General features: G+C 55.9%; 2 protein-coding genes across 4 annotated transcripts in view; one reads left to right on the forward strand and one right to left on the reverse strand.

The window, feature by feature from the left end:
• The first annotated feature begins 105 nt into the window (after positions 1-105).
• On the forward strand, positions 106-17,038 carry LOC105094285 (uncharacterized). Its single transcript, XM_064482235.1, has 7 exons — positions 106-126; positions 342-435; positions 2,651-2,773; positions 8,308-8,487; positions 10,622-10,715; positions 10,914-11,068; positions 14,176-17,038. The coding sequence occupies exons 1-7, from the start codon at positions 122-124 to the stop codon at positions 14,203-14,205; spliced, it is 681 nt and encodes a 226-aa protein (XP_064338305.1). The 5' UTR covers positions 106-121; the 3' UTR covers positions 14,206-17,038.
• Positions 15,831-20,510, reverse strand: part of SNX19 (sorting nexin 19) — a 39,903-nt gene continuing 35,223 nt past the window's right edge. For all 3 annotated transcript variants that reach the window (XM_010986289.3, XM_064482233.1, XM_064482234.1), the window contains one exon: positions 15,831-20,034. In XM_010986289.3, coding sequence (XP_010984591.2) covers positions 19,902-20,034 — 133 coding nt within the window. In that variant the 3' untranslated portion in view covers positions 15,831-19,901. The remainder of the gene's footprint in view (positions 20,035-20,510) is intronic.

The raw sequence follows: 20,510 nt of genomic DNA on the forward strand, positions 1-20,510 counted from the left end.
GTGTGAAATATTGTATATGTATTATTTTAGTATTTTCAGGAGTGTTTGTGGCTGGTAAGTCACTGACATACTACGTTCTCCTTTTCAGAAGTGCCCACGGTTTAAGAAGAGATCCCTGGAGATGAGGTATTAAACCCGGAGGCGCGAATCTCGCCGGTGACGCGGGCGGCGGGGAGGTTCAGGGGGTCCCCAGCAAGGCAGCGTCTGGCTGGTTTGATGTCTGGGGGGCATCTCGGTGGCAGGCAGCCTAGTGCGCCCTCAGCACGTGGCACGGGGCTCCCGACCTCTCCGCTTCGGGCCTGGGGACGTAGCCCCCCTTGCTCAGCTGTTTATTCATCCAGTGTCTGCTGCGCCTCACGGGAGCCGGGCCGGGGCCGTGGCGCTGCCGGCAGGAGACGCGGCCTTTGTGTCTCAGAGAAGACGCAGACGTGGCGGGTAGGTGGCGGCAACCTGTCTGTGAGCGAATCTGCGCAAGGGGCGCTGGACGGGCCGGGGCTGCGCCGGGCGGCAGGGCGGTTGATCTGGGGCGGTCCGAGGAGGCACCGACGGCGCCGGCCCCCGGAGGAGCGGGAGCGGCCCCCCACCCCCCCCCCCCCGCCCCCGGCAGCGGGCCCGCGGGGCCGGGAGAGCGCGGCGGTGCGCAGAACAGCGGGGCGGGGCGCGGGCCCTGGCTCTGCTGGCTCTGCTGCTGACGCGCGCTGGCTCTCGGACCTGGCGACAAAGCCAGTGACAGTGACGGCCTGGGTTGGAATGCCAGCTCTGCCCCTCACCGCTGGGCGAGCCGGCGGGTTCCTCAGCCCCTCCAGGCCGCGGTTTCACAGGCAGCAGCATCCCCACGCGAGGGGGAACCTGGCCCTCGCGCCCTCTGTGGGAGGATTAAACGAGTCGGTTCACCTGGAGCCGAGACCGGGGCGGACGTTCCGGAGCCCAAGCTGTCGGCTGTTTCTTTTTTAAAAAGCATTTTTATTTATTTATTTTTTGGGGTTGGAGAGATGATTAGGTTTATTTACTTATTATTTTTTTACTGGAGGTACTGGGGACTGAACCCAGGGCCTTGTGTACGCTCAGCGTCCGCTGTACTGCTGAGCTGTACCCTCCCCCCGACGTTAGCTGTTCCTATGAGAGCAAGTCGCTTCCCCTCTCCGGGGTTCCAGACCATCACCCGCAGCGTGCAAGCTTCGCAGAGACGGTCTCTCTAGGTGCTCCACTCAGAGGTCCTTAGAAATCTGGTGCTAATTTCCATGCTGTTTTATGGACCGCTTGCATGTCATTTGCTAACTACTATTTTTTTAAGGCCTAGCCCCATCACAGTCCTCTTGCTGGGTTTAGCTTACTTCCAGTGATGCTAGGAATTGGGGGGGGGGGGGGTCCTTCACTTGTTTTTGCTGGAATTCCATTTCTCTCTGCCTCCCACGTGGGCTTTATTCCTTCTGGGATGTTCACACAGTAGTTCAGTAACTTAACTGATTAAAAAATTCTCCCATAAATTTCAATACACTGGCAAGGGATCTCTGTAGCAGAAACTTAAAAAAATGGAATTGCAGGTTTTCTGTTTGGAGACCAAGTACCTGGGAAAGATACCGTTTAACTAAGGGTCCGCCAATCACAGACACTCACGGGTGGCCCTCCCCGCCTATGGTCCCAGACGCCCACAAGGCTCGGGACGCCCACCTGACTTCTGCCCTGGCCCCAGGGCCCCACACGGCAGTGCGCTCCAGCATCCCTCCGGTCTCCAGAATGCACGGTGCACAGCGACCGTCAGTGCTGGGGGCCAGCTGGTGCTCGTACTGGATAGACAGGGGTTTCAGAATGAAAACTGAAGCCAGGGATCCGGGGTCTCTGGGCACCCAGACTTCGCTTCCCCAGCTGGGTGGTCAGCTCCACTAGGACCCTGGTGAGGAGGGAGCTCAGGAAGCTGGACGGGAGTGCACGTGCCACTGTTCACAGGCCCTGCGACCAGAGCCTCAGGTTTCTTACCTACAAAATGTGGGCTGGTACCTTTGTTTTGATGAATAGATGGCAATATGTGGCTTTACAAATTCTTTACTTATTATCCTGCCAAGTAACGTGCATGCGTATTTATCTGGCTAAATAAATATGGGCCTGCCGTTCAGTCTCAGGTCCTGGCAGGTCCAGTCCCAGCGCGTCCACTGCACTGCTTGGTTAGGGAGGAAGCACGGGGGGGGGGGGGTTGTAAGGGTGTTGCGTTTGGAATAGAGGAAACCCAAGCAAGCTGTGGGTGTTGTAAGGGTGTCTCCCCACTTCTCCCTCTCCCCGGGGGATCGCTTACTTATCTCCTAATGAGTGCAGCTTTGTGTGCCTGTGAGTGAATCCTGTCTTAGCGAGTCTCCCTTCCCTGTGGTCTGTGGACCACGAAGCCTGGGGAAGGACATCGAGACCGGCCGGAGCCCCTGCCTGGTCCCCTTTCTTGCCGCCTGACATTCAGCGGAGCCCTCCAGGCTGGTCTTGGCCGCCTCTGCTCCGGCTGCGCCCTGCCTGCATCCCCCCTTCCCTGCAGCCGAGGGTGGCCAGGCTGGCAGGGTCCCCTGTGTCCGCGCGGACGTTGTCCAGCGCGGGCTTGTCCTTTTCACCCCGAATCCTACCCCGCCTGGTCCTCCTGAGCACAGTCTTAATGTCCGTCGCATGGAAGGTCGAGGAAGCTGCGGGGCAGAAAGAACGGACTTCTTTCAAGGCCTCTCGGCAAAGCAGCTGTGCAGCCAGAGCCAGAACCCGAGAACTCCGGTTCCTCGTCCGCAGCGTCCCGTCGAGTCAGGTCAGCTGGGCTTTCTTCGTTCCTGGGGGCGGGGGTGCAGGGAGGCCGTGCCTAGCTGGGCCGGGGCAGCATCTCCTTAGGGACCGCCTTCCGCGCTGCTCCCGGGCGAGGATGCTCACCGCGCGCCCAGCTCATGGTTGAGGCAACAGCGCCGCCTCCTGGCCTCGATGCTCCGGCCCTGGCCCGACTTGGGAGGTCTCGGGCGCCCTCTTGTGGGCATTCGGAAGATGCAGCGAAAAGCGACTTGGTTACCCGCAGGTGGCGGAGAAGCATGCAGTCCTTGGGGACTTTCCACCTTTGAGTCCCTGTGTGCGCCTGCACTGGAACCAGGCCGAGAAAGCAAAGCTTTGTAGTAGCTTTGTAGTAGCTTAGGATGCAGACCATCAGAGGCAAATGATGTAACAAGTTGCCAGCCACAGGGGACATGGCATGATCCCCGGTGACAAAATGTCCTCCAAGTGGCACATACGGCAGTGACAGAGGCGATGGTGGTGAGGAAGGAACTTCGCAGAATGATGGAGAGGCGTTGGGAAGCAAAAAGAGGTGGAGGGAAAGAAGGGGCTGCTGTTCCTGCCTGCACAGCCCTCTTCCAGCACCGACATCACTGGCGGAGCCATTGAAGACCAGCCGGCCGCTGTGTAAACAGCCTCTCCCCAGAGCAGAGCACACCTCCCGTGACCCTCTCGTCTGAGCCGCAGGCACGTGCTCGGCCCCGAGTCTCCCCCCGCCGTGGTCGTGTTGTGTCATTGACAGTCACCAATGTCTCCATCTGGGGCTCAGCCTCCTCCCGTATAGGCCACATGAGAGCCTCGGGTTCTTGGGAATTCGAGTCCAGCTTGAAATACACGTCCCTGAACAGCTTACTTTGTTTGGGGACAAGTCGCATGCCGATTGGTCCTGCCAAGAGCTATCGCTGTTGAACCACTGGTTTTCACTGCTGTCAAACACGATCTTGCACAGAGAGCCGGGGGCAGTCACCCTTGAGGGCCAGCCTGGGGAGAAGGCTTTTGACTGGCTGGGACTTTCTTAGAACTGTCTGGGAAGTGTTTTTAAAAGACACATCCAGAATGGCCGATGGGGTTCATGGTGCAGCTGAAAGCCTTGCCTGTCGCCCCGGATGGGCCCTGTCCACCCAGTGGCCTCAGCCAGCCCTGCCGGTGTCCAGAAGAAGGCGGCCAAGGCCCGGAGGCCCAGGCACAGCTTGCTTGGGTTTCCTCTATTCCAAATTCAGGCGGCCCGGCAGGGTCCTGCCTCACACGCCAAGGTCGGGAGAATGCAGCTACTCGTGGAGGTCAGGGCTGCTGAAGGGGCTGTGGACAAAGTCAGGGCAGAGGATTGCTTTCCAGTCACGCCTCTCAAAACACCTGGATGCATGAAGAGCTGAAATTTAAGCTGCTGGCCTTGTTCTCTTGTTGTTTTGGTTTTTTAAATTCTACTAAGAATTAGTTGAATGCAAAACTGGTAGAAAACTGACAGCTTAGACTCTGTTCAGATGAACTGTCACACCAGACCTGGCTCTCGGAAGAGCTGTCAGAAGCCAAGGATGTTAACTCTGCAAGTGTTTGCTGCAGTCACCCTCCCTCCCTGGGACTCAGTTTCCCATTCTGCACAGGTAGGGGCTGACCACCTCTCAAGCACCTGTATCGTTCTGTGCTCCTTGGTTCTTTAAAAGGAAGTCTTACGTCACGCCGTGGGCGACTGCCTGTCAGCTCACCACCCACAATGGTCCTTACTTTATGGAGAAACGTTCATACGTTCCCTGCGGGCACCCAGGGCGAGCGGGGAATACAGCAAGGCCCCCCGCCCCTGGTGTGCTTCTTAGGGTCAGTCACACACAACGAGAACTTAAAATGCGTGGGGAGCTGTGACACACCGCGGTGTGATGCGACGTGGGCAGTCGGCTGGTAGGAAGTGCTGGGAAGAAGAACAAAGCAGGACAGGGATTATGAGATGAGGGAGGCTATTTTTAGACAGGATGGCCAGGAAAGTCCTCTCTGACAAGAGAAGCTGGCATTTGGTGAGACGTCGGATGAGAGAGTGAGCCCGGACCCCCAGGGCAGACCCCCCGGCAGAGGAGCCGCTGTGCACAGGCCGGATGTGCAGGTGACCGCCAGACGGAGGGCGTGGAGGCTGCGGGCAGGAATGAGTCTGTGTCACTGGATTCCAGCTCAGGTGTCCCTGCCCAGGGTGACCTTCTATAAGAGTCAACGTCATGAGCCGTGGGCACCAGGGAGGTAGGACACTGTCTCTGTGGGGCAGCACCCTCGAAGGTCACACAGCTAGCAGGAAGGGACGGTGGCAGGAGCTGTGCTGGGACCGGGCAGTGGTGCAGACACAGCTCTGGAGGGGCCCCAGGGCCCAAGGCTGGGTGCGCCCACCCTTGCCCAGCAGGAGGCATGGAGTCTGGACCGGGAAGAAAGGCGGGGGCGACAAAAGATGGCCCTTTGTTCACGGAGGGAGTCAGCACGGGAGAGCAGGGGCAGCGGGACCCGCTGCGAAAGGGCTCGTCTCGCCGCGGAGCCGCGGGAGGTGAGCCGGCCCACAGGCTGGCCGAGGGGAAGGCCCGGCCCCGCCCGGGCTGCGAGAGAAGGCCCTTCAGCTAGAAGACCGGTGCGGCCCGGTGGCCAGCCCCCACCGCCCCGTCGGCAGAGCCATCGCCCCGGGGCCCAGCGAAGGAAGGCGGCAGCTCAGCCCTCCTGGAGCCCGGGCCCTCCGTCACGGGGACGCCTGCCCTCTGCGTGCTGACCGGGCCCACCAGGCGCCTGGGGCCTCCCCACCAGCCATCGCCTCTCTGCAGACCCACCAGACTGCCCACGAGCGAGCCTGGGCCCACGTCAGCCCGTGTCTTCCCGGGTCTGCCTCCGGGGGGATGGTTTGCGGGACCGATTTACCCGCACAGATGGGAGCCTGGGGCCTCAGGCTGCGTGTCCGCTGACAGCGGGCCGTGGAACACGCCCAGGACCGCCCGCTGCCACCGTCCATGAGATAATGTCTCTCCATTTTGGGACGGTGACATGGTTACATGAGACCTCGATGGCCAGTGTGCACATTCCAGGCCTGAGACCCGGTTGGCGGCAGAGAAACCCGAGCTGTGGGGAGACATTCTCAGGCTCAAAAATCACAAACCCGGGAGGGAAAGGCATTTGATCAGAAAGTGACACCATTCGGGTTATTTTAATGCTGCGGATTTGCGCTGCCCTTTAAGTGGAGCCCCTTTTGTCGCAGGACTTTGGTGCCAAGTGACCTTGGGGCAGATGACTTTCACTTGTTTTTAACCGAAGAACAAGGTCATGTCTGGTTTGGGCACGCTCCCCGAGCCGTGGTTTGCTGTGTCCTCCTTGCACACAATGAGCAGTCAGACCAGCTCTGAGATGATGGCCTGGTGCATGCTCAGGGGGCACGCTGTCCCCTCCCGGCCCCACCCGCTCCCGTGACAGCTCCTGAGCTTCTCCCCTGTTCAGGCACCGTGGTGCTGACCACCACCTGGGCAAGTTCTTCTACCCCACCCTGAACCTGCAACTAAGAGTGGGGAGACTTGTCAACTCTTCGTAGAGTCAGTCCATCATCCATCCATTCTTCCATCCATCATCCATCCATCCATCCATCATCCATCCATCCTTCCATCCATCATCCATCCATCCATCATCCATCCATCCTTCCATCCATCATCCATCCATCCTTCCATCCATCATCCAGCCATCCATCATCCATCCATCCTTCCATCCATCATCCATCCATCCTTCCATCCATCATCCATCCATCCATCATCTATCCATCCTTCCATCCATCATCCATCCATCTTTCCATCCATCATCCATCCATCCTTCCATCCATCATCCATCCATCCATCATCCATCCATCCTTCTATCCATCATCCATCCATCCATCATCCGTCCATCCTTCCATCCATCATCCATCCATCCATCATCCATCCATCCTTCCATCCATCCACGAAGTAAGCACTGTTTATGCACCTGCTGAGTCCGCAGCATTTTGCTACGTGCAGTGGGGAGCACAGACCCACACACGGCAGAGTCTGCACTGGCAAGAAGCATGTAACGAGAGTACAAGGGACAGGACTTGTACCCAGAAAGCCAGAAGCAAGTGGCCCAGTAGCGACCAGTCTGGTACCGATGACAGTGGTAGTAGGAAGGACAGGAGAGAGCCTGTTCCAGTGGACAGCCAGCCTGCGCCAAGGCCTGGGGGCAACAACGGGCGTCACCAGAGGGAAGCAACCAGCCACCCTAAGCCTTCTCATCTCTTAAGGCAGAAGGTAGAAGGCCTTTTCCCAGAAGAGTGGGAGAGTCTGCCTTCAGCTGTCGGAAATACTGAATGGGAGTGCTTGGTTTATAATTTTTTTTTTAAGCTTTAGAGGGTTGACATCCTGCCCAGAACAAGGGGTAGCAGCTTGGCTTAATGGTGAAAGGACTCAGTGAAGTTCTGGGAGATGTTAGTTCTGGACCCAATGAGCAGAGACACTGAGACCCAGTGAGAGATGAGCTTTTCACTTGAATGTGGATGGCCTTAGGTTCTGGTCTGCACGTCAAGGCTGAGACTGGTGGAAGGCAGCAGAAACGCCACTGAGCTAGAGGCTGGAAGACCCAGGTTTGGTCTTGGCTTCGCCAGTGACGATGCCAAACATCTGTTACACGTCGTGTGCTGGAGGCTGTTCTAAGGATCCTAAATACATTAACTCGTGTAGCCCTTTCCTCGCCCATTCTCTGTGAGGAGAGGAGCATTACGATTCCCATTTAATGAATGAAAAAATAAGGCACAGAGATTTTAAACCACTTGCCCGAGGACGCAGAGCTGATTGGCGGTGGAGCTGGGACTCACATCGGGGCGCCTCTCGGCCAAACTCTTTCTTGATCCCTGTGCAGCTGCCTCTTGGAAAACGGGGTAAATGGTCTCAGCCAAGAGACACATTCTCTGCATCTCTGCACTTCTTTTTCAGTAAAAGAGGACACTTACAGCTTCCCAGATTACTTTAAAAGTGATGGTCAGGATCTAAGTAAAATGTTGGACATGAAACACTCTGTAACTTAGAAAATCCTCTATCTGTGTGAAGTATTACACTCCTTGGAGGGGTCGTGAAAAGGGTAGGATGGGGCCGCTGATGGAAGACCCTATAGAGTGAAGAACGATGGTGCGGGTTTTGGTTATCAGCCCGAGAGAGGCTGACTGGGGGGATGAGTAGGTCCGTGGACTCCATGGAAATTTGGGGGTGTGGTTTATTCCCCAAATCCGGGGGGCATCCTTAATCGGTGGGGTTTCGATGGGCTCAAAGAGGGGAAACGGAGGGTGGGAACTTTTTATTCCAGGAGCCAGAGCAAGTCAAGACGTCGCCCTCAGAGAGGGTGTCCCAAAGCTGCTTCCTTTCCTCCCTCACTTTCCTTATGCTTTGTTTGTTCCTTCCCCAAATCGAGGCTCAAATGAGGTGGAAGAAAATCTTGGCTGAGATAAAAGTCAAGATGAAATATAGTCATTCATTCGTTTTGATGACAGACATTCAGGGAGCGTCACCACCGTTCCAGGAACTGCCAGGAACTGCCAGGAACTGGGAGACAGTCTTTGCTGACGTGGCAGAGCTGGACAGGGGCTCGCCAGGCACCCAGCCTGTCCTGGGTGGAAAGAAGGAGATCCAAGTCCAGGGACGTGCAGAGGGCGATCCATCCGAGATGGCTGTGCCCACGGCTGGAAGTCAGCAGGAGAAGGTGTGTTCCTCCCCGTTTCATGACTCCCCTTCTGGGTGGATCTGGGGTGAGTGGGAGTTTGTTCAAGATGCAGTGCCCCTGAGACAGTGATTCCAAAGGATGTCGGGTGGGTTTGTAAGCTCATCTTTGAAATGGTTCTTCCTCTGCCTACATGCACCTGAAGACTTAAACAACCACAATCTACACGGGTCTCGGAAACTGTTTATCACCTACTTCCCTGCAGGACTGAAACCAGCAGCCATTTATGGAGTTGTGTGTCCCTGTGAGTTGCAACAGTCAGTTATAGCCGCTAAAGGCACACGGGTCCCGGCCCCACGGAGCTGACTCTCTGCCCCACTCCCGTCCTGACTGCCTTTCCACATGCTGGGGGCTGACAGCAGGCAAGATGACTCAAACCACTCCCACTTAGCTCAGCACCATAAATGACACAAAATGTAATAAGAAGATTAAAAAAAAAACCCAAAACTAACTTAAAAAAAACCTTTCATGAGGGGCTGGGCTGGGGATTCTGTCTGTTGAGGAAAAAAAAAACCCCTTTTTAGCCTTGATTCCTCCCATGGGGTGAAGAGCCCCCGTGGCCCCAGCAACCAGGAGGCGCTCCTGCTGCTTCAGACGTGGGTCCCAGTGAAGCGCAGCCGGTCTGGGCTCTGCCCCGGGGCACCTGCCTCTCAGGCGAGAGAGTCAGCCTCGAGAGGCCGGAGCCAGCGCCGGACAGTCACCATGGCAACAGGCGCCGCACAGCCCCGTGTGCTCCAGGGGAGCCGGAAGCTCAGACACCTGCCGCCCGCGCCAGACTGAGCAGCCGGGATGTTGTTACAGCAGGGGGCTGACCTGGGCTCCACCTGTGCTTAGGGGAACCTGAGGCTCTTGCTGTCCAGTTGTTGCTGGGAAAAGGGAAATAAGAATTACCTCGGTTCTCGGTCATGTGAAAAAGAAAAGAATTTTTGATGAGACAGAAAGCGTGGTATAAGCAAGATTTTTATTAGTGAAGTAAAAGAAGTAGTGAAAGACAGTGCACTCCTGAGAACTGGGGGCGGGCCAGCCCGAGAGAGGAAAAATGGCGCCGTTCCCTCGTTTTTCCTGTTTTTATATCCTTGTTTTGTGACTGATTGATTACTTGATTGACTGATTGACAGAGCAGGTTCCCTGCACTCTGGCTGATTGACAGCGCAGATTCCTTCTGTTCTGGGTGGTTCCTTCCCCCTCCCCTCCCCTCCCCCTGCCCACTGCTCACTTCTATCTGAACTACCCGACATCCCCCCTCTAGTCACAGGGTCCCAAATCTTTGGGGCGTAGAGGGCGACGACTGCTCTAGCTACTTCCTGCTGACCTGGGGCCACGGTGGAGCTCCCTGGGGCCCCAGACTAGCTGGCTGTCACTGGGCAGGTGGTGAGCGGAGGGTCGGTGTCCCGCGAGGGGCTTGTGTAGAAGCTGTCTTGGCTGAGTGGGGATCACCTTGTTGTAAAGCCATTTGAAGTCTGACTCTAGACAAGAAGACACACATTTTGTAAGAAGGTTGAAAAGACAGAGGTCAAATATGTGGAGCTAATCCAGCCAAGGGATGAAGGGGGCAAACAAGGGTCTTAGAATAACTGACAACCTTCCGTCGGGCTGCCCGGAGTCCTGCCTTAACACAGGTTAAAAATGATCTCTTTCCCACTTTGGGTTAAGGTCATCAGAGTGCCATCCGGGGTCCACTGGGGGAACAGCTGTTCCCCTATGGGGTACTTGTCGCTACACAGATGTAGAGTGTCTGCATATCTTCTGGCTTCTCTGAGAACCTTTCCTTTTCTGTGCCAGCGTTTGGCCAAGGAAAATATTAACATCTTTCCAGGTGAGATCGTTAGCTTACCAAATTAGTCTTAACTTGCCTCAGCTCTAGCAGAGAAAACGGCTTATATATGAGCTGTGGACCAGCTCTTCCACGTGCTTCTACCAGGGGGCAGGTCTTAGCTGTCGGAGGTAATGGAGGAGCTGAAGGCAGAATCTTTCCTGGGCATTAGGGAAACGAGGGGCATGTGGAAGGGAGAGCAGGGGAGGACGTACGTCTAAGGGACTCCCCCTCTCAAGGAGGTGCTGGGGACAGAAGGTTGCGATAGTACCAGGCCAAGGTGGTTATTTTGCATTTCTTTAGAACACTGCTGTCCCTCAGCTAATAAAACACCTGGATGTACGGTACTTCAGACCACTTGCCTTGTGTGCTGAAGAAGAGGTCACGCTGGAGCGAGGTGGCTGAATTATGCTCCTACTTACAGGCCATGCTTTTGGCCAAGATGTTGTCCGGGGGTGGGGGGGTCCCAGCAGGGGTCAGCTGGTGGTTTTCCATCTGAAGGGCAGGATACTGGGGGGAGGGGGGTCTTCTGGGCTCAGCGTCCCCAGGTGAAGCCCACAGGCTATGGTCTGACGTCTCAGTCTTCTGCCTGCAGCCAAGAGTACCCTGAAGGCATGGACTGAAGACAGCCTGGTGTCCCAGGGTCATTGGTACGCAGAAGGAGGACCCGGCGTCCCGGCCTCCTCTCTGGATGGGGAAGGCGGCCACAGTCTCACCATGAGCTGGGAGTCCCCGCAGCCCAAGGAAACAGTGAGTTTTAACCCCGCGGGTGGTCGGTGATCCAGTCGGTGATCGGGGGTGGGGGGGGCAAAAACAGAGCGGTTAGGCTCAGAGGGTCCCCAGGGGCACTCCTGACTTGGGGGGGGGGCGGAGGGAACCTGAGCTAGCACTCCGGCGGCTCCGTTTTCTAAGGCAGAGCGGTTTTCTTGCCTGAGCAAGTGTCCCTGGAGGGACGTGAAGCCAGAAAGGAGGCAGAGACGTCGCAGCCCATGGCTGCTGTCCACGGCGGTGTTTTCTAGAAAAGGCCACCGGGGACAATGTTCCTTAGGCCAAACACTTGCTGGCCAGTGAGTAAGCAGGCAGCGCATGGCTGTGAGTGCTGAGGGCACCACGGGCTGGAACGGCGGCAGCAGGGGCGAGGCCCCGGCCGCACCAGGAGGCTGGGAGGTTCCCTTAGGGCGGAGAGTCAGTCAGTCGGAGTCCAGAGTGGGCGGCCTTGTCGGAGCCACGGGACCCTGCGGTGATCTGTGGGAAAGAGAGACTGAAGGAGGGTGTTTTGTTTTTTAAAGAACTTGACAGCAGAGGTCAGAAAGCAGAAGCGAGGATCCCCAGAAAGGGCACAGGCCAGTATATAAAGGTGTGGGTGGCGAAGTCACTGGGACACAGGCCTTGTTCGGCGTCTTGGCTCAGCGTCTATCTCAAGTGTCATCTTCTCCTCTCCCTGGTTTGGGAGCTTCTCCCGCGTCGGAGCACTGTTTTCAGTGGTCAGTAGTCTTCTCTATGGGCCAGTCCAGTGGAAGGGCCCGAAGTGGTCTGTTACTGTGGCTCTGGGGTAAGCCTGGTTGTCCCCACTTGGAGTTCCCTGGTGGGCAGGGCTGGCAGGGGCCGAGCGCGCCGGGCCGGGCGTGTGTGTGGCCGGGCAGGGGGAGGCGGCCCATGGCCTCGGTGCCCTTGCGCAGCGGCTGGCCGGGTGCGGGGGCCCTGATGGGCCACTCGCTGTCCGACCTGCCCAGCCCCGCTTGGAGCCCCACGCCCTGCACCCTGGCCGCAGCCTCCACAGCCGGCCCCGGAGCCTGTGCCTCTCTGGCCTCGGGCAGGGAGGGGGAGATGAGGGAGGAACGATTAGGCTTCAGCGTGCAATCCGAGTCACGGCAGCAAAATTCATGTCACCAGGGAAAGGGAAATAAGAATTACCTTGGTTCTTAGTCACGTGAAAAAGATAGAATTTTTGATGAGAGACAAAAAGCGTGGTATAAGCAAGATTTCTATTAGTGAGGTAAAAAAAAGTTGTGAAAGACAGAGCACTCCTGAGAACCGGGGGCGGGCCAGCCCAGGAGGGGAAGAACGGCGCCATTCCCTCGTTTCTCCCGTTTTTCCATCCTGGTTTTGTGACTGATTGATTAACTGATTGGCTGACTGGCAGCTCAGGTTCCCTGCGCTCTGGCTGATTGACAGCGCAGGTTCCTTGGGCTCTGGATGGTTCCCTTCCCCCACCTCTCCCCCTGCCCAGTGCTCACTTCTGTCTAAACTACCTAGCAAAGTGGCTTAGTAAAGGGGGCTTTGAGGGCTGTGGGCTGTGCCGTGTGTAGGGAGATGGGGAGAGAGCTGCCAGATGGCGGTGAGGAGCCCCAGCCTTCCAGAAAGAAAGACTCACGGACACAAGGCTGCCAACTCTATTTAGGGATCAAGCAACTGTGTGCAGGCAGAGTCTGTCTGGAGCCGATGTGGGGAGGTCGGGGGAACCAGCCTGGGCTCCCGAGAATTTGTGAGACAACAGGGTATTTAGGGGGAAGATGGTGAGCTGCTGCAGCGCAGTACTTAATGCCGGGGAACCTTGGCGCACAGGACAGTCTGCGCCCAAGGGCTGCAGCGCGGGTGGCGGGGACAGGCGGGCAGGTCCTCAGGGCGGGCCAGGACAGACGCTTCTCTCCCCGCAGCTCAGTGGGCACAGCTGGCAGGGTTCAAGCCAGTGTGCTAAGTCTGGCCAATCCAAGGCCAACTTCTGCTTTGTTACGTTTTATTTTGGAAAAAGGAACGCCTTCACTGCACACCACTGTCGGGGCAGCAGGTAAAAGGCCTACAGAGCTAGGAACACGTGCAAGCAGCAGTGTCTCCTGCTGTCACACAGCACCCTTCCCGGCTGGGTGTTACTTAGCATTTTTTCACCGCTTTTCAGGAAGTTTCTCTAGGAGGTTGAACTTGGAGAGGTGATTTGAGGAAAGCTTTGGCAGTCTCTCTAGAGGCTGTTTTGCATTTTTAAAAGCCTGAACTGTTTTTACAACAGGTTTTCCAGGGAAAGCTCAACAAGCCCTAAACTCTGAGTCTCAGAACCTGGACCTGAAGTCAGGGGAAGAGATGCATGTGGCTAACCTTTCTAGTCCCGTGTCCTAGTCAGCTTGGGCCGCTGGGGTGAAACCCCACAGACCGGGGGCCACGCCAGAAACTCACTTCTCACCGTCCTGGAGGCTGAGGATTCCAGGACTGAGAGGCCGGCAAGGGCGGTCTCGCTCTGAGGCCCCCTCTCTCGGCTTGTAGGTGGACACTCCTCACCACGCGCCCGTGCGCCCTCTGCGTGTGCGTGAGGAGAGGGAGCGCTGGTGTCTCTGCTTCTTCTCGTAAGGGCACTAATGTCATCATGGGGCTCCACCCTCACGACTTCATGTAAATCTAATCACCTCTCACAGGCTCACCTCCTAATACCACATCGGGGGGCCAGAGCTGCAACATACACATTTCGGGGGGGGGACACAAAAATTCAGTCCATGACATTGTATGAGCAGTTTGGAACATGTAAAGAATTTATCAAAATATTTAACCTTAGGGTTGGTGGTTATTCTGACCTCATAGATGGGACTGCTAGGGCAGTCTTCCTCATAGAATATCAAATGTGGAGTCAAGTATAAGAAATACGTATTTAAGGTTTACGTGCAACTTTCAGTTGGTGTCCATGTTAATTTATCAAAAGAGAATTAGACTGGGGGGTAGCCACGTCACCCCACGAAGACTGGCAAGCTGAAATGGGAGGAAAAATGAGTGGTGAAGAGAAAGCAGTTTTTGAGTTGCATAAGAAATGAAAAATGACAAGAGATAGGAAGCCTTTTTTTAAGGTTTTTTTTTTTTCTTTTTTGGATATTTAGTTTGTCTTAAGGAAAGGGTTTCAGAAATAAGCAGAGAAAGAAGTGGGTGAGGAAAACCCTTGGTCCCAGGCTGCTGACTAGATGAGCAAACATCCCTGGAAACCCTCATCTTACCAAGAGCTCAGGCCGCTCCCCAAACCTGGGCCTGCGGAGCCTGCTGGAGCACGTGCTTTTGTCACCATCCTCTCTGGACCGCTGGGAGCGCACGGCCCTGCTCTCCGAGCACGGAGGCCACAGATATCACTGCAATCCCCACCCCTCCATCGCCCCTTTCAGCGGTCCAGACAAACTCTTGCCTGCTAAATAAACACCACCTGCCACTCGCAAGCCCACATCTGTGCAGGGCACACCCCTGTCCACGCGGACAACTTGTTTCAAACACCAGAGTAACAGCTTCGATCTCACCCAAACAGACCGCTGTGAAGGCGGCTTTCCGAGTCCTCGCCCACAGGCAGGACACACAAAGCTGTCTGGAACAGATCTGGTACTAATTACCTGGTGCTCTGCGCTGGAACAAGTGGTTAATCCCCAGGAGGTTTACACTGGCAACTCACCAGCCTGCCCCAGGGTGGATACGGAACCAATCTTGGCTCCAGGGACTGTCCCACATCGTGTGTTGTGCACATGTGCCCAGCCCAGGGACGGACTCCGCCACCCAGCAGATGGGACCCTTCTGACGGGTCCCACCACGAGAACGTGTAACCGGAGCACATCGTCTAGTTCCCGCCTTCTCATGAAGCCCATCGCTGTTCTCATCCTCAGACCGAACTCCTTCCGCCTTTGCTCCTTCACCTGCTCTTGCCCTCTTGCAAGTCACGGTCTGGAGGCCCCTTCTGGGGCCCAGAGCCAGCAGGTGCCTGTATCCCCACAGGCCGCCGTGGGGACCCACAGCGAACCCTGATGTCTGAGAGCCCTCAGTTCACCCTGACGGCAGCTGTCAGGTGCTGGCCTGCTGTGTTTGGGCAAATAGTTGCAGCAGCAAACGTGGTGGGGAAGACAGCACACACCTGGAAGAGCAAGGAGACGCCTCTGCCGGCCTTTTCTTCCAGGTTAGGGCTGCGTCTTTGAAGAGTTCTCCGGGTAGTGTCTTGGAAATGGCTTAAGCTACTAGAGAGAAGGTGTGACATAAAGACTTTTAAATCTGTGACCAGAGGATTTTCAGAAAGCAAATGGACAAGAATGTTGTCTTTTTCCCATGGTAATTGTATTCCTTACAAATTTGCGTCTGGGGCAGGAAGAAGCTGAGAGTCTTTCCTGCAGGCAGACTTTTTTTTTTCTCTCCCCGATCCCAGTGACAGAACGAGTAGGTGAAGGTGGAGGGCTTCAAGAGCAGACAGGGTGTACTGGGTGCTTTTGTGACTGGATGATTTTAAAAACCACTTTCAAATCAGGGCCAATTTTCTTTATAAAACTTAGCTCTATAGCCTTATGGTCTACATACTTAAGCCTGCAAAGGGTACTATTACAAAACTGTCGGTTTCGGCAGAGGAAATATGAAAACAAGTTTCTTTCATTTGATATTTGCTGTAAAATAAAGATAAAAGGTCCTAAAAATGAAAGTCTGCCTCCCCTCTTTCCATCTTTTGTCCCCAGCAAATTCTTCTTCCGTTCAGCTTATTCACGTATTTTACCTCATAAAACCAATAAGCATAGGCTTCTTTAATTAGGTGAGCATCAGCATTTATTCCACACTCTTTGCACCAGGTACACAGGAGGGTTGAGGCAAAGGGGTATAATGAGAGAAGAGCAGACAGAACTCTCCCTGCCCTTCAACAGTTCCCTCTTGCTGAAGGCCCCACGCGGAAGCCCACTGATCTGAGAGGCAGGCAGTAACTCGCAGGAAGGGGAGTCCGGGCTGCACAGACAGACAAAGCTTTGAGGAGAAGGTGGAAATGGAACTGGCTCTGAGAGCAGGTGCCTGCCTGTGTCCAGCTGGAGGGAGGGAGGTGGCCTACCTCCAGGGAAGAGCATGTGCCAAAGGACAGAGGCCGGAAGCAGCAGAACACAAACCCCCGGATTTCTGTAAAAACAGTCTCCTCAATACATTCTGCCGCCAAGTGGAAGTCCTACTGCAAACAAGCCCATGTCTCCTGCAGATGCATGAAGCCTCAACGAAAGGTGCCCTCACTATTCTTGAAAGAAGCTGGCTTGCCGTCACTTTGTTGAATTTGGACTCCTTGTATTTGTAAAGGTTATAAACTCTAGGAAAAAAGTCTTTAATAAGGTCTCTCCTCCCTAATGGCGCACTACGAGATGCAGACATGTTGCTAAGTCCTGGCTAACCTTCAGACAGCCACGGGGCAGAGCGGTCCTTCAGCGGAGCCCCGGGCCGCCCAGCAGCGCGGGGAGGGTGCGGCTCCTGTGGCCACGCTGGTGCCTTCACCCCTGCAGCCTCCGACCTCTGCGTTCACCTGTGTCTTCACCCTGGCTGATTAATAATCCAAGTGGCCACCCCTCCACCGCTCATACGAATCGGGTGCAGCGGTCACAGGGAACACGTGGGGAAGGGAAAGAAGTCAAAGTACGGATTATTGACGTTGAAGCCACAGACTTACCTTCCTAACCTTTACGGCACTTAAACGCTAAAATGAGCTTGTGTTTCCTAAGCAAACGCTGACGTGACAAAGAGGTCTGTTTGGGGTTAAAATGAGTAAATAATGTCACTTAAGAAATGCCTTCTAAGTTTGGGTCTTGATTCTATCACTTTTCTGTTTTGACTTTTTTCCTCCCAGCTCTCTACGTCCTGGAAGCAGCGTGCGAGGGACTCACAGACGTGCCCGCGGGTAAGGTCTCAACAGCTGAGGTGTGTGTCCCATCGGTGACATCAAAGCCAGCAGTTCTCACTATTGAGTTACATGCTTGTTTTCGCTTCCGAAAAAGCCAAGTGCAAACGCGTTTCAGACCAGAGACAGGTGAGAAGTGAGAGGAAGGTTCGGCAGGCCCGTGAGCCGCACAGCGCGCCTGCCGGGGGCCGTGGTGCCAGGTCCCCGCCGCGGGCCGCCTCGGCCCCACCGCCACGCTGCCGGCTCGCAGCAAGGGAAGGGCCTGCCCTGGCTTCTTGCCTCACACTCTCTTCTGGGTTCATTCTTGTGAGTGTGTGTTTAACCAAACACTGCGTCTCTGTCCTCAGAAACATCACACAGGCCTCAGGGTGGGAGTAGCATTCGGGTGGCTCCCCCCCACCCCCAGCTCTCTCCTAAAAGGCATCCTCAGCCTTTATACCACAGAGCAGTGACAGAGGGATGCTGGCCGAGATCCACCCTCCAGTGGTTTTGTTCTCTGGTCCACATGGCAGTGTGAGAAGCACTGCCCTGTGTGTTCTGGCACTCCCAGTGGAAAGGAAACAGAGGTGCCAAGTTAGGGCAGAGTGTGCCCAGCTGGGCTCCAAAGACAACAGCATCACGGTTTCCCTTCCTCCCCAGCTGCTGCCGCCCCCGCCCTGGTTCCCATTCCCACCTGTGTCCCGCAGCCTTGGCTAACCTTCCTCTCCTCATCCTAAGAAAACACGTCTTTGCTCCAGTGCAATAGAGACGAGAAACAGCAGGTTCTGAGGGACCAGACACTGCTGTTGGGTGCCACGAGCACAGCAGGGTGGTGGCTGCAAATGAGTGGGCTGGAGAGGGGGGCAGAAGACTGACGAGTGTTCTGGGTCAGTGCAGGTCCAATCCTTCATTCATCACTCCCTCTCTCAGCTGCGATACCGATGGCTCTCTCCCCAATACTGGCCTCCCTTGTGGTCTGGGTCTGCTACCTCAACCTGGCAGGTCGTTCCAAAGCCAGATGGGTTTTGGTTACTTACTTGACGATATCCACTATTTCCCTTCTGGGTAGAAGGGGGTCCTGAGGACAGCTTATCTTTCAGGGACAGAGAGCGTAGAGGTGGGGTCTCTCACAACATGAGATACAAGGAAGCTTTCTTTGGGCTGGAAGTGCCAGTATTCTCCTTAGAATTTACAGTCACAGGAGATTTATAGTGTATCAGCTCGTGTACTGGTTTTGTGCCGCATCTGGGTCAGAACAGTCGCAGAGCCGCAGAGCGATACAGGTGGCAAGTGCACAGGACAGCAAAGTATGGGGAGTCCCGAGGAGCTCAGTGGCCCTGACGGGAGGGGGGAGCGGCTGCAGCGGCGGCTGGACCCCTGCCCCCTGCGGACACTTACTGACCAAAGGCAGAGACGCTGAGCTGCTTCTCCCGGGAGTGTCAGGATGGGAGATGCAGTGAGAACTTCGGAGCCGTCAAGTCATTGCAACAACAGTCAGCGTTTAAGGCTAGAAGGGCACGACCTCATTCACCCCCTTGCCTTAGGCAACAGCAGTACCCCGAAGCCTCCCATTTACATCAGAACACACAGGATGCGGGGAAAAAGTAAAGATTTCACACCTTTCTCCCATGAACCGCTTTAACTGTGTGTGTCACCTACTTCGGAGTCTAGGAGAACCCTGACGCTTGCTCCAGGCCCGCCCTGTTCTCACCAGTCTAACCCCAAGACCCTGCTCAGGTCGAGAGGATGCACAGTTCGGGGGAGGCAGGTGGTGCCCGGCAGGTGCGTGCTAACAGAATGGGGTGAGCAGGTCCTCAGGGGTACCACAGACCTCGTCAGCGCACACGTGCGCTTCTCGGGCAGCGCCAGCCTGCCTCCTGGCTCGACGACCCTCCTTTCTCACTGATTTCTCCAAGTGGCCCATCTTTCTAGTGGACGCTGCAACTTTGCTGTCACCACTGGCGTTCTTAAAGACTAATGAGATCCCGAAGGAACAGGAAGTTAAAAGCTTTTTGTGGGTAATCAATTCCCTGCAAGTTTGCTAATATTATCTGTTCAAATGGAAAGGTCCCTGCCAGGCACTTGTGAAGAGAGAACCCCCACTGCTCTGGCCATTCTCAGCCACGGAGCGAGTGCTCCCCATCCCATCGGGGAGCACTGCGCTGGATACGCAACTCGCCATGTTATTTTGCTCAAGAAAGACAAAGGAGGCCACAGAGGCCAAAACTCAACCGCTCTTGGGAAAGGAGTTAGAAAGAAAGCTAATAAAATCTGTGGTGCAGTCTTTCAGGAAGGGGTGTGGAGGGTGGGGTGGGTCTACTGGAGCTTTGACGTCTGTAGACAGGAAAAGGGCAGCCACCCAGGGAAGCAGCCTTCAGTGACATCCTCAACAGAGCTGATGTGCTGGACAACAGCCAGTGAGCAGTAGGAAGCGCCCCCTCCCTGCTGTGGGACTGCTGGGAAACTGCGAGAGTCCGGGCTCTGGCTTTCTAGAGCAGCCCTGCACAACTTTTCAGTTTCCTGGAGGGAACAGAGAACTCAGAAGACTGTCTTCTCCTCCAAGGAAAGCTGGCTGTTGGTTTTCCCCTGGTCTGTCTGGGGCCTGCGCCGATGGATCAGGCACACACGCGCACAGGGCCAGGCTACCGGCAAGCAGTCTTAGAGAGGAGGGCGAAAAGGGCTTGCCCCTCGACTCACGGCTTCCTTTTCCAAAGGGAGCAGGACCGACACCAGCAACTACTCAAACACCATCAAACAGGCATGGGAAAGGATACGTGTGCAGCTGGTACCTATCCCCCCATCGCCTGCTACAAGGAGGGGAGGTGGGGGGAGAACTGTGCCGCTGAGACCCAGGCCCCCTGACTCACAGCCTTGTTCCGGAGGGCACAGGCCCCCCTGACCAGTCCCTGGGTAGCAGGCAGCTCTCCTCCCTAACCTTCGAAGAGACGGGTGAATCATCTCTGGCTAAGAGGAGACACCCGTCTTCTTGGGTTTGCCGGGTGGATCTGAGGCAGAGGCGGCTGTGGGAGACCCCTCAGCACAGGCGCTGAGATCCAAGAATTCCAGGATGACGTCCCAAAGGCAGTAAACCAAGTGCCTGAAACAGACGGACAGAACAACTTAGAGGAGGCTCTGGCTCAGTCCAGAGACGCCAGATCCTGTTTACGACATTTATCTCCCCTCCCCTCCCCTTCACTGATGTCCTTGGTGGACTGCAAACGTCAACAGCCTGACGAGGCCTTTGTGTGAAATGAAAGCTTGTTGAACTAATAACACAGGCTCTGACCTCAGCAGAGGTGGGGACAGTACTTGGGACGGGGTTTGGGAAATTCCACGTTTGCTCATCTAGCTACAGCAGCACGTAGGCGCTGCTCCGAATGCAGAACTCTGAGGGAAGGGAGATCCCCGACAACAGCTTACTAGGAATCTGCCAGTCACCTGTGATGAGGCAGAAGCCAGGGCCCGTGGGAGTGGAGGTGACAGACCCAGCGTGCGGTGGGGCAGGGCGTGGGAGGGGGCAAGGGCACTTGACACGCTCAGCTTTCCACCCCACGGGACCGGCCAGGGAGACAC

The sequence above is a fragment of the Camelus dromedarius genome, chromosome 34 (genome assembly GCF_036321535.1).
Source record: "Camelus dromedarius isolate mCamDro1 chromosome 34, mCamDro1.pat, whole genome shotgun sequence".
NCBI classification, from domain to species: Eukaryota; Metazoa; Chordata; class Mammalia; order Artiodactyla; family Camelidae; genus Camelus; species Camelus dromedarius.

Bases quoted from the DNA above. Each gene is read 5' to 3' on its own strand.
- LOC105094285 (XM_064482235.1), top strand. The intron at 436-2,650 runs GTAGGTGGCGGC...GTCGCATGGAAG, and splicing joins AGAAGACGCAGACGTGGCGG to GTCGAGGAAGCTGCGGGGCA. The intron at 11,069-14,175 runs GTGAGTTTTAAC...TTGGATATTTAG, and splicing joins CCCCGCAGCCCAAGGAAACA to TTTGTCTTAAGGAAAGGGTT.